The 12,871-nt window shown below is 44.0% G+C and overlaps 1 protein-coding gene across 1 annotated transcript; it reads left to right on the top strand.

Moving 5' to 3' along the window:
* Positions 1-8,899: 8,899 nt before the first annotated feature.
* On the top strand, positions 8,900-11,685 carry rpl10 (ribosomal protein L10). The gene is made up of 6 exons (XM_080014831.1): positions 8,900-8,995; positions 9,328-9,386; positions 10,176-10,283; positions 10,465-10,603; positions 10,818-10,980; positions 11,471-11,685. The coding sequence occupies exons 1-6, from the start codon at positions 8,973-8,975 to the stop codon at positions 11,624-11,626; spliced, it is 648 nt and encodes a 215-aa protein (XP_079870957.1). The 5' UTR covers positions 8,900-8,972; the 3' UTR covers positions 11,627-11,685.
* The last annotated feature ends 1,186 nt before the right edge of the window (positions 11,686-12,871 follow it).

Here is a 12,871-nt window from a genome sequence, read left to right as displayed (position 1 = left end):
TGTCTGGGACTCTTGCGAGAATATCAGGTGGGTGTGGTATAATCTAGAGTCCAACGTCTTAAATCCGTGTGTATTGGAATGTGGAATGTGTATTGGAATCCCCAGGGTTGTAAAGTATCTGGGATGGAGAAAAGGTTGCCAAATGTGGGATGTTTTCCTTTGAAAGTCTTTTTTATGTACCGCCGCCCGCAGGACATTCTGTGGCAGCGATACGATACTCAGGTCGGAGTCACGTCTCTAAAGCAGATCAGATAGCGTCAAGTCACGAAATCAGTAAATCTGGGATTCCAGACCAGACAAACATTGACAGGAAGTGGATCTGATCCGCAGAAGCGCCCAGATGCAGTAAAGCAAGGGAGTAGAAGCAGCCATGATAAGCGTGGGGGCGGCCCCCGCAGCTGCCTGGGGACAAACGCTTCTCGGTGGCGGCCCTGTTTGTGCGCCATCGGCATGCGTTACGGAGAATGACAAAGGATTTCAGCGGATTCATGAAATGGCTTGTTGGTTTTTTTTTACTCACGCCACCCAGGCCCCACCCGGGATGGAGAACTGTTTCCTGGTAAACAAGGAGTAAAATACACTAGAATGGAGATAGAGAAAGACACACTCTCTTTCCCTCCCTCCCCCCTCTCTCTCCCTCAAACCATATTAAGAAAATCACATAACAAGATAGAATGCAATGGGAGAACAAAGCTGAAAAATCAACAGAGTGGAGAGAGAGTTTGGACTTGTTCCCAGATTTACAGTGCAGTTCCTGTTGAATAATGAGGAGTTGAGATAGGTTCGGTGGATCAGTGTGCGTGTGTGTGTGTGAGTGTGCGTGTGTGCGCGTGTGTGTGTGTGTGTGTGTGTGTGTGTGTGTGTGTGTGTGTGTGTGTGTGTGTGTGTGTGTGTGTGTTTTACTGAGACAGGTGTGCTAAGTATCAGGGCGACACATTCACAGTCTTTAAAAGGAGACCTGTGTTTAATGAATCAGACCGCAGGAATCTATATCACTAGTAGCTACTGGTCAATTCAAAACAAAAACACACATGCACACACACACACACACACACACACACACACACACACACACACACACACAAACACACACACTCAATAACTATGTTATTATACCCTATATTCTATATGATCTATAGATTCTGCTTGTATGGTCTTGAACATAAAGCAACCTACCCCTCCCAAGTGTCCTTTATATTCGACTTTTTAAAACTTGAGAAATACTTAAAATCGTCTCTTCTCCGCAATACACACACACACACTCACACACACACTCTCACACACACATACACACACACACAAAGTGAGCACCGGGGACATTTAACAACCTGGGAATGCGCATACACAAGTTCATTTAAACACCCGGACTCTCTGTCTCCATCTACAAACAGAGCCTTTTAAGGTAAGCTCTCCTTTCCTCCCTCTCTCTCCCTCTCTCTCTCTCTCTCTCTCTCTCTCTCTCTCTCTCTCTCTCTCTCTCGCACTCTCTCCCTTTATTTCGGTGTCTGGCTCTATCTGTCTGACTGCCTGGTCTCACCATCCTTCCCTCTTGCTGTCTGTCTGTTTCTCCGCCTGTCTGTCTGTCTGTCCGTCCTGACTGCCCGCCTCCCCGCCTGACCCTTTCTCTCTTTCTGTCACCCCCCCCCCCCCAACCCCACCCCATGAGACCACCAAGAAAAGCACTGGACTCCTCTCTGGAGCCTTGACTCTCGACTCTGTTTCTCTCTCCCCCTCTCCCCAGCTTCTACTCGTCTCTCTCCAGCAACAAACACAGACAGAAGCTTTAAAATGGCGGGCGGACAAGAGTTGGGCCACAAAAGACAGAGCTGCAAAAGAACAAGAGGCTTTGGTAATGGTGACAGGGGTTGCGGTGAGGTGGGAAACATAATAACAAAAAGAATACTGGCAATAGCGCTTGATACAGGCACGGCGTTGATTTATGGATCAGTTGATTGCATTTCTCCAACTTGCTCTCAAGATGGCAAAACCAGACGTGGCACAACCATACAGTACTACCCATCTGCATGATAACCTTATCCATGAACGAACCGCATGCATCGCGTAAAATACTGCGCTGCTTTGGCTTTGTGGCTCGAGTTTGCCGCGTTTAAAAATCTTCCTTTTTCGCGTGTTTACCTCACGGAGGCTCAGTCACATTTTTTTACCAGACCAGATAGCAACACTGGATTTCTCAAATTTGGGTCAGGGGCTGAAAAAGATTAGAGACCCTCGCTACATAGTTTTGTGTTGTTGTGTGTGTGTGTGTGTGTGTGTGTGTGTGTGTGTGTGTGTGTGTGTGTGTGTGTGTGCGCGTGTGTGGGTGCATGTGTGCGTGTGTGCGCGTGTGTGCGTGTGTGCGTGTGTGTGTGTGTGTGTGTGTGTGTGTGGAGTCTAGATGTGAGATGAGCTCCAGTAGTTTTGTCCATATAAGGGGGGTGGAATGTGGAAGCTATGAATGACTGATCTCTCCCTTGATCCATCTTCACCCCCCCCCCCCCACCTCTTTCCATATTTATATTATTCTCTACCAATTAAGTGCCACAGATCATAAACTTGCTTTAAAAGTAAATCATAGATGTAGTTTTACATAAATGGCCAGTTCGCATGTACACAAGTAAACACATGCACATAAAGATGATGAATTTTACACACATGCAGACACATTGGAGTCAGGCAGCCCTCTGTGTGATGATGGTGATGGTGATGGTGATGATGATGATGATGATGATGATGATGATGATGATGACATCATTACAACCTTAGCAGGTCACTGACTCAACAGCTACATTCCAACATGTGTGTGTGAGTGTGTCTGTGGGTCTTTGTGTTCACATGAGTGTGTGTTCACATGAGTGTGTGTGTGTGTGTGTGTGTGTGTGTGTGTGTGTGTGTGTGTGTGTGTGTGTGTGTGTGTGTGTGTGTAGGTGTGGTGTGTGTGTCTCTCTGAGGCTTACTCATCCAGGTGAGATTGAGTGAATTACTGACATGACATCATGCAGCACAGCCATAAAAAACACGCAAACGTGTATACAGTACCATCCAACGCACGGACACAGGCACACAGGCACACAGGCACACACCCACACACACACACACACACACACACACACACACACATACAGACTGAAGTGTTAAAGTATAAACTAGATACACTTGTCAACACAGAGAGCTGGTCAATTCAACAGATTTTTGTACTGGTATCAAAGTGAGATCCAAGTATATAACCCATCTATTAAGTGAGGACCCAGGTTGTTGGTGCACTTCTGAACCAAAAAAATAGTCAATTCGGAGACCGGTCCTCACAAATATAGTAAAACAAACACACACACACACACACATACACACACATACACACACACACACACACACACACACACACACACACACACACACACACACACACTACCTGTTAAAAAGTGTGTTTGATGAACCCTCTGTGTCTGTGGGAATATCCTTTGTGGAAGATATGGGAATATCTTCTCTCTCTCTCTTTCTCTTTCTCTCTCTCTCTCTCTCTCTCTCTCTCTCTCTCGCTCTCTCTCTGTCACACACACACACACACACACACACACACACACACACACACACACACACACACACACACACACACACACACACACACACACACACACACACACACACAGAGTCTATCGGCCTGCCCACTTCAAACATGCAAAGTGAATTATCTGGTGACACAAGTCTCCAGTCACCTAGAACTGGAATATATCACTGGAAACAGATGTTCAAGGAAAGATGGGATGATGTCACCCATTGGCTCACAGCAGCAAAAGATAGACTTTGTATGTATGTATGTATGCATGTATGTATGTATGCATGTATGTATATATATACAGTAGATATACACATACACCAATCAGCCACAACATTAAAACCACCACTAATAACACTTATTATTGTGTAAATCCCCCCTCGTGCCGCCAAATCAGCTCTGACCCGTGGAGGCATGGACTCCACAAGACCTCTGAAGGTGTCCTGTGGTATCTGGCACCAAGACGTTGCAGCAGATCCTTTATGTCCTGTAAGTTACGAAGTGGGGCCCCCATGGATCGGCCTTGTTGTTCCAGCACATCCCCTTGCTCCATGGTCCTGTTCTGACTGTCACGTGTCTATTGTAGGTGCTTTCAGTGGTAAACAGGGGTCAGCATGGGCACTCTGACCGGTCTGCGGCTACACAGCCCCATAAGCATCAAGCTGTGATGCACTTTGTGTTCTGACACCTTTCTATCATAGCAGCATTAACTTTTACAGCAATTTGTGCGGCAGTAGCTCTTCTGTGGGATTAAACCCCACGCGCAGCAATGAGCCCATGGGTGCCCATGACCCTGTCGCCGGCTCACCAGTTGTCCATCCTTGGAACACTGTTGGTAGGTATTAACCACTGCATACCGGGAACACCCCACAAGAGCTGCTGTGTTTTGGAGATGCTCTGACCCAGTCGTCTAGCCACCACAATTAGACCCTTGTCAAAGTCGCTCAGATACTTACACTTGTACATTTACATTTCCTGCTTCCAACACATCAACTTCAAGATCTGACTGTTCACTTGCTGCCTAATATATCCCACCCCTTGACAGGTGTCATTGGAACCAGATGAGCATTCCCTGTAGATGTCATTCACTTCACCTGTCAGTGGTTTTAATGTTGTGGCTGATCAGTGTGTGTGTGTATAAACTGTATATATACGTATATATACAGTGGTACCTTGAATTACGAGTGCACTAACATACAAGTTTTCCGAGTTACGAGCGGTTGTTCGTTTGATTTTTGGTATTGATTTGCTCGCAAAAATGTGAGTTATGCGGTGCGAGCTTCAGGTACGCCGCCGCTAGTTGGCGTGGCGAGCGAATCCGGCCATGCTTCCTGACCGTGGAAGCATCTCTTTTGTGTTTTGTGCTCGCGTTTTGTGCTTTTTGTGCAGTTATTATGCCAATTTTTTTTTTCTAACCATGGGTCCTTAGAAAGTAAGTGCTGAGAAGAAGAAGCGGATGATGTCGATTTAATTAAAGCATGAAATCATAGAAAAACCTGAGCGATTCTCTTCGACATTCTCTTTTATTATGTTTTATTATGTTTTTATACAATATTTGTTATTTCTAAATACATTTTTCTTATCTAAAAACACGTAACAAAAAAAAATGGGGTGTTTTTTTGGGGGGCTGGAACGGATTAATGGCATTTCAATTCATTTCAATGGGGAAAATTGATTTGCTATACGAGCAGATTGAAATACGAGCTCTGTCACGGAACGAATTAAACTCGTAAGTCAAAGTACCACTGTATATATATATATATATATATATATATATATATATATATATATATATTGCTTTAGCTTTTGCTATAGAAGTGCACCAGAAACATGGGTCTTACTAGGTGAATTTACTATAATCTCACTTTCATACTAGTACAAGAATGTGTGTGTGTGTGTGTGTGTGTGTGTGTGCGTGTGTGTGTGTGCGTGTGTGCGTGTATCTGTGCGCGCGTGTGTGCGTTCGAGAAAAAATAATTTCCTCTCTTTCTCTCTGGCTGACCCCCTGATCTCCCTGTGACTCAACACCTTCCTCCTCGCCCATCCATCTCTCTCCCCTGTCTCTGATGATCTATCCACCTCTCTCTCTCTCTCTCTCTCTCTCTCTCTCTCTCTCTCTCACTCGCTCTCTCTCTCTCTCTCTCTCTCTCTGCCCTCCCCTTTCTTCAGCCGTTCTCCGAAAATACTTTTCTTTAAAGGCTTTAGATGGATGGACTGAATCGGCAGAGTTGACCATATTGTGTTACAGTATTATTAAAAGGAGCTGCCTTATTGCATTATCTAATTGGGTCAGCGTCGGGGTCGGTTGTTTTTGTCCAGTCGGGCCCAGTTGAGCGGATGTGATCTGAGTGCACCTAAAGCGAAAACATCGCCCATATGGAGCTCTCCCCTTCTTCCTGTCTTTACCCCCCGGATTTTTCCTCTTTCTCCCCCTCCCTATCTGCCCGCCCCTCTCCACCTCTTTTTTTTCCCGATCGCACAAACAGTTCACGGTTGAGGGAGGACGGCTTATTGAGACTCTGTTTGTGCGTGAAGCGGGATGACATCATATGATCTCACTACTGAGGCAGTCGGGCCCCGAAACGCGCAGACCTGTAGAGACAGGACTGTGTGTGTGTGTGTGTGTGTGTGTGTGTGTGTGTGTGTGTGTGTGCGCGTGCGCAGGCATCGTGGGGGGGTGAGAAATGGGGAAACAGGACAGGGAGGAAAACTCGGAATGGGGAAAAAGTGAGATGACTCCCTCGCTGAAGAAACGTGCGTCCTATATTTAGACCAATGGAAAGAAAAGAATAGATCAGAAAACAACAATGAAGCGGCAAAAGCGGAGGCAAAGGAGACATGATCCCGAAAGTGGCCTGCTTGTTTTTTTTTTGCTCGGGCGTGTGTTGACGCCATGGCAACCTTATGCTTCTCAGTTCCCAAATAAAGATATGGGCATTTTGAATGCCAACTCAGCCAAATTCCCCTCGGCGATGTTTCACAATTTCCACTGCACGTACGGCCGCGTGCCACCCGCAACATCTTCAATCATCATCCTTTAACCTTGTGACTTCCTCATAATTACATTTTAGAAATTCTCTTTTTCAAATAACAAAAGAAAATGAAAGGACGCTTAACTCGATATAGTTGTGCTATTTCACCTCAGTTGTTTTTATACAGAGGTATGTAAACACACACATATAATGGCAGACACACACACGCACGCATGGACGCGCGCCTGCACGCACACACACACACACACACACACACACTGTGTTCTAGAGAGGTCAGATATTTGCCTAACAAGTTACCAAACACATTCATTATTTATAATGCATAAATGAATGCATGGCATTTTAAAATTAAATTCAACCCTGATCAGATTGCGACCGATTTCATTTTCATTTGTACTTTTCTGAGCTCTCTCAAATGCCTTCAACCCCCACCCAAAACACACACATCCAGGCACAACCATATACAGTATCACACATTATGCGCATAGACATACACACATATTTCTACATCCTCCGACATTAACTGTCCAAGTGTTGCCAAACTTCCCCGCACTTGCACAACAGCAAACACAGAAACACCCACACACACACACACACACACACACAATGTATGTGTGAAAATTAACCTCTTGAACTTTAACTTGAACTTGAACTTGAACTAAAACTCATAATCATCACCATAGACCAATGTGGCTAATATGTGGGTGAGTGAGGGTGTGGTGTGTAACACCCTGCACATTACTCTAACAACAGAAAATTCTCTACGACGTGTGTGTGTGTGTTGTGTGTGTGAGATGGGTGGAGTTGGCATGTCGACCATATGTGTGATCTCCATCACACATTGAGGTTGAAAATAGTCATTATTTTACAAAGATCATTATCCGTAACACTTATCTTATTATTATAGGCTGTAACCTGTGTATCTGGATTGTATTTGTACGGTGTTTAACTGATTCTCATATCCAGAGCTTTATAAAGATATTCAGTGTCTCTATTAAGGACACTTTGACCAGATACAAGCTGACACGACAAGAAACTGCCATTTAGGGACTGTTTTGGTCCTTGGTCCTATTCCATGGCTCGGGAGCCCTTTCCCCTGTAGTTTGGCATAACCCAGACACAGGAAGAACCGGGGGAGGGCTGAGACAAAATAGAAGGACTAGACAAGATACGAAAGGTTTTCAGGAAGCTGATGGCTGACCTTCACTGAGGCTGCACAACTTGGAGCACCATGTGCTTTTCGAGATAGCCGTCGAAACCGCACACACACACACACGCACGCACGCACGCATGCACACAAACACAAAGTGGTGCCACAGTATAATGACTTTATTTTTTATTTCAGAGTAGGTTTCAGTGGATAATAGTACAAGCTTAAAGTCTCCCCACTATGTACTACTATGACTCTGTGATTAATAACACTCACACACTCACTCACTCACAATAACACGGTTGAGTATTAAAATTCCCCCAGACATTTTTTATGCTGTAGAACCCTCTGACTCGTTTTATGGCATAATACTTTAGGATGTTAGGATTTAATAATAAAAATAATAATAAATCCTAAAAATGTAAACAAATAGTTTATGATGCTTAGATGTTTTAAGGACCAATGCATGGCCATATATTTTATGTTAAAATGATCTCCGTTTGTACAAAGTTAAAATTCTTCACATTCCTCCTTGTAGAACATTTGTTTTGCATTAACAAGGGTTTACAGATACTGTATGACCTCACTGCTGCTTTTTAAGAATAAACTCCTCATGTGAAGATGACGGTGTGTGGTACACTGGCGCACCCTTGGTGATCAAAACGCATATTACATTTGCAGGCGGGATCAAAGAGCAAAAAGAAAGCAATTTAAATGCGTCCAAATGCTGAGTTATCTTTTTATATTGTCTATTTTAATCAACACTAGTGGAAAAAATCTACTTCGTTCGAATCAAGGACGTAAAATAAAAAAAACGTTGAAAAAAAACAAAAACCCATCTGCCTCTCCGCGGGAGCGCTTTCCAGGCCCTTCGTACTTCCGGAAACGGGGAGGAAACGTTTATCCCGGAGAACACACCGTACTCCAATTCCCAGAATGCACTGCGACGTGTCTTTTTAAACTACTTTCTAATCTAATTTTATCTGTGTGTACGTAAATATCATGTCCGAATCGTTTTTTTTTTTACTAATATATAAAACCGCTCAAATCGTAAAATATCCCCTTATAAATATATCTTACATATTGTAATAGAACTCCCGCACATATGACGCAGCGGAAGCCGATCGCGCTTCCTTTCCGCCATTAGGTGAGTGCGTGGTGGCAGCGCCTTGTCCGCCGCTCTGCTGCAAATACCGGAAAATAAAGATTATTCCTCAGTTTTTCCCCCACATTTACAATAATAACCCGCTTGTGTCTCGTTTGCTTATAGATCGCAACCATGGGCCGGCGACCAGCCCGCTGGTAAGTGTTCAGTCGTTCGTTTTGCGACAAGGCCTATTTTTCTCTCTGGAAAATGGCAGCGGCGCCCCGCTCACCATGTGCTGGTGTGTTCAGCAGGCTAACGCTAGCTGCACGGCTAACCCCGCGTAACAGTTAGTTCAGCAGATCGCTCCCCGTGTTGTCACTATATATTACATTTTTTTTTCCGGACGTGAATAAAAATTTTGGGCCAACTACAACCGAGGCGTTGACCACCTGAAAGTGGAAAAGATTCCCACTGAATTTGAGCGCAGCCGGGTGTCATGGGTTTTCGGTCCACCAACTTGTTTTTATTTTGTTTTATTTCTCATCAGCTACAGGTACTGCAAGAACAAACCCTACCCCAAGTCCCGTTTCTGTAGGGGTGTACCCGGTAAGACCCCGATCCCTTCAGTCGCACCCACGATGTAGTGTCACTCAACAGTATTGCGACAGGAAATAAGGCTCATTTGTCGTTTGGGTTCATTCTAACAGTATATTGCCACTGTGTGTTTATTTATAAAACAAGTCCAACACAAAAGCAATTCAGAGTTTTACTTAAAGCGTGCGCTTCAACCTGCACCCACTTGGTCTTAGACTCAAACCGGTAGGACTGTTGCTACACATCGACTTACTTTAATTCACAATATAAATCATTTTTGAGGGTTCCCTGTAGTTTCAGTTGATTCATTAATTTTCAACTGACTGAAATCTTCTTGGAGTATTTCAGTGGAGGAGTATTTCAGTATCTAGTCATATTCATTCATAATGTTGACCTCTGCAGCCTATTAAGCCGACCAGCTTCTGCTCCGTGTGCAATTCTGGTGTGCAAAGGCTGCAGACAGTGACTCTGTGGTTGTGTATGTTCTCAGCTGGGTGGTGCTGAGTGCTTTAAGGGACCGCCGAGACAAATGCCTCCCTGAACCGGTTCAAATGTTTAACGTGTCCCCTTCCCTGTTTTCTGGTACAAAGGGGATTGTTCCTTACACATTACATCCGACATCAGTTTGCAAGTTTAACTCTTGGAAGCCTTTTGGCGGATATTACTTCTATCTTGTCTTATTTGACAGATTTAATGTTGGTTTGCGTGGCAATAGATTTAATTTTTTTTCTGATTCCAAAAAAAAAAAAAGCAGATCCTTCTAATAGTTGTCTCTTCCCCTGCCCTTTGTGATGCACCTAGATCCCAAGATCAGGATCTTCGACTTGGGCAGAAAGAAGGCCAAGGTAGATGAGTTCCCCCTGTGCGGTCACATGGTGTCTGATGAATACGAGCAGCTGTCCTCAGAAGGTGAAAGACTACTGTGATGACTACTTGATGTCTAATTCATTAAGCAATTGTCAAAGCAATCTTCCTACTCAAACCTTGATCTAAGCACCATAAGGATAAATCCGCAGGTGACATTATGTTTGGATTTATTCTGGCCCAAACATCAGGTGTAAGGCCTAAACGTGGGTTTCCTTGTATTTAGCTCTGGAGGCTGCCCGTATCTGTGCGAACAAGTACATGGTGAAGACGTGCGGTAAAGATGGTTTCCACATCCGCGTGCGTCTGCATCCCTTCCACGTCATCCGCATCAACAAAATGTTGTCCTGTGCTGGGGCTGATAGGTGAGAAACTCATCTTTTTGTATCGATAATAGCTTAATCTGGATTCGGTTTGTCGCTTAAGGCTCATGTTGACATTGAATTTGATCAGACGTGTTGACCTTGCCTAATTTGTTGTCCTCATTTTGGGATTTAACCCTTTTGCTGAATTTATTGAACGCAAGTGTAACTAGATATTCAAACTGGGTCACTAATGGTTTCTCCTTTTTGCCCACAGGCTCCAGACTGGTATGCGTGGTGCTTTCGGCAAACCCCAGGGCACCGTGGCACGCGTGCACATTGGTCAGGTGATCATGTCCGTGCGCACCAAGGCCCAGAACAAGGAGCATGTGGTGGAGGCTCTTCGCAGAGCTAAGTTCAAGTTCCCCGGACGCCAGAAGGTAGGACCTCCCCGTTTCAAGTTTGTCTTCGGTCTGTCGTTCCTACTCCTCTGCAGCCTATTAAGCCGACCAGCTTCTGCTCCATGTGCAATTCTGGTGTGCAAAGGCTGCAGACAGTGACTCTGTGGTTGTGTATGTTCTCAGCTGGGTGGTGCTGAGTGCTTTAAGGGACCGCCGAGACAAACGCACAAGACTGAACTGGCAAACAACCTTGTTTCGTGTTTTTGAGTTTGTAGTTTCTGTAAGGAATGAAAATATAATGTTGGGTCTAGATACTGTGCTAGTAGGTTTAAATATGCAGAGGCACAGATGCCGTGAATAAGTCAGTTACTGGGGGGGGACACCTTTTACTAAACTGAAATGTCAGTATTTGTATCGCTATATATTGCTAAATATCCAAAAGCACTGTAGTATCAGTGTACCTCTAGCTTTCTGTATCCATTGTGTCGTCTTGGTAACCCTGGTCGTCTTTGTCGGTCCTTCCCCTCAGATCCACATCTCAAAGAAGTACGGCTTCACCAAGTTCAACGCCACTGATTTTGACGAGATGCTCGCAGAGAAGCGCTTGATTCCTGACGGCTGTGGGGTGAAGTACATCCCCAGCAGAGGCCCCCTGTCCCGCTGGAGGGCCCTGCACGCCAACTAGAGCTGCCGCTGGCTGCGGCGTTGCAAAGCCAATTAAAGTGGATTTGATTTACAAAATGATTCTCTTGTCGTCTTTTATTTGATGAATGTGCGGCTGTTCATTAGACTACAGGCTTAATAGAATGCAGGCAAAAGACTATGATTTATTAAAGAAACATACCTAAAACTATATCTCATCTAGGAAACACTGTAGATCATGTGGTTTACTGGAGATAGTTTATTGACCTGTGGATCTGATGTTCTCCTCGCTACCACGACAGTCAAACCAAGAGGTCACGCATGTTTAACAATTGTATCCTAATCTTAATAAAATTGTAGTATTTAATGATAATGTTCCTCTGTACTTTAATTATACCTTTTAAGAAGTAAATCAACGGCTGTTCCTGCAAGTACTTGTGCAGCTTTTTGAATCCTCAGACTAGACCTGCCAGCCCGCACACGTTTTGTGTACAAACTACGCAATTCTTAGTCAAAACACGCAGGTATGAAATGCCAGCTGAAACAAAGAAAAAATAAATTCTATATAATACTGTACTGGAAATAAATACAAAACAAGTGCTACATTTACTGGGTGTTTAAACAATCTCCCTGGGCTTAGACCAGATGCTGTGACCTGTGGTTCTGTCACCCCTTCCCTCCCTCTCCTCTCACTCAACATCCACTGAGCAGTACTTTATTATCGTTGTAATGCTGCATTGCTGAGGTAAAATTGGAAGTGGGAGAGATAATAAAGCACAAAAATGACACTAATGTTAACATATAAAACGAGATTCACCGGCCGCTCAGTGTCACTTTTCAATTCTATGCCGGTCAAATTTATAGACATACTGTGCTCATGTTCTTCTAAAAATGCTCCAATACACAAACCCAATACCAACGTAATGTAACATAGTTGACCCTCAACTGATTCAGTTGTCTAACGCACAGTGAGGGAAGGAGGACTTCCAGTGAACGAGAGTGAGAAGAGTCGGCCATTTATTTCATTTGTTTATTTTTTGTAATAATTGCAATTTATTTGTGTATAAGTGCAATATAAATGTATATTTGCACTTAAAGCAAAAGAGACTTTAATTTGAAATTTGAACTGGACATTTCCATGTTAGTGATACGTTGGTTCCTACTAAAACTCAGTGAGTTATAGGTTGAATTATACTGAAACTTGTGTTGATTGTGATTTTATTGGAACTCTTGACAGTTTCATGTTCTATTATTGTTCTACAGTAAATAATGAACAATAAAAAACGGT

This window comes from Zeus faber, assembly GCF_960531495.2.
Source record: "Zeus faber genome assembly, chromosome: 15".
Taxonomy (NCBI): domain Eukaryota; kingdom Metazoa; phylum Chordata; class Actinopteri; order Zeiformes; family Zeidae; genus Zeus; species Zeus faber.
Note: the sequence above shows the minus strand (reverse complement) of the source record. Positions and strands in the feature narration are given on the sequence as shown.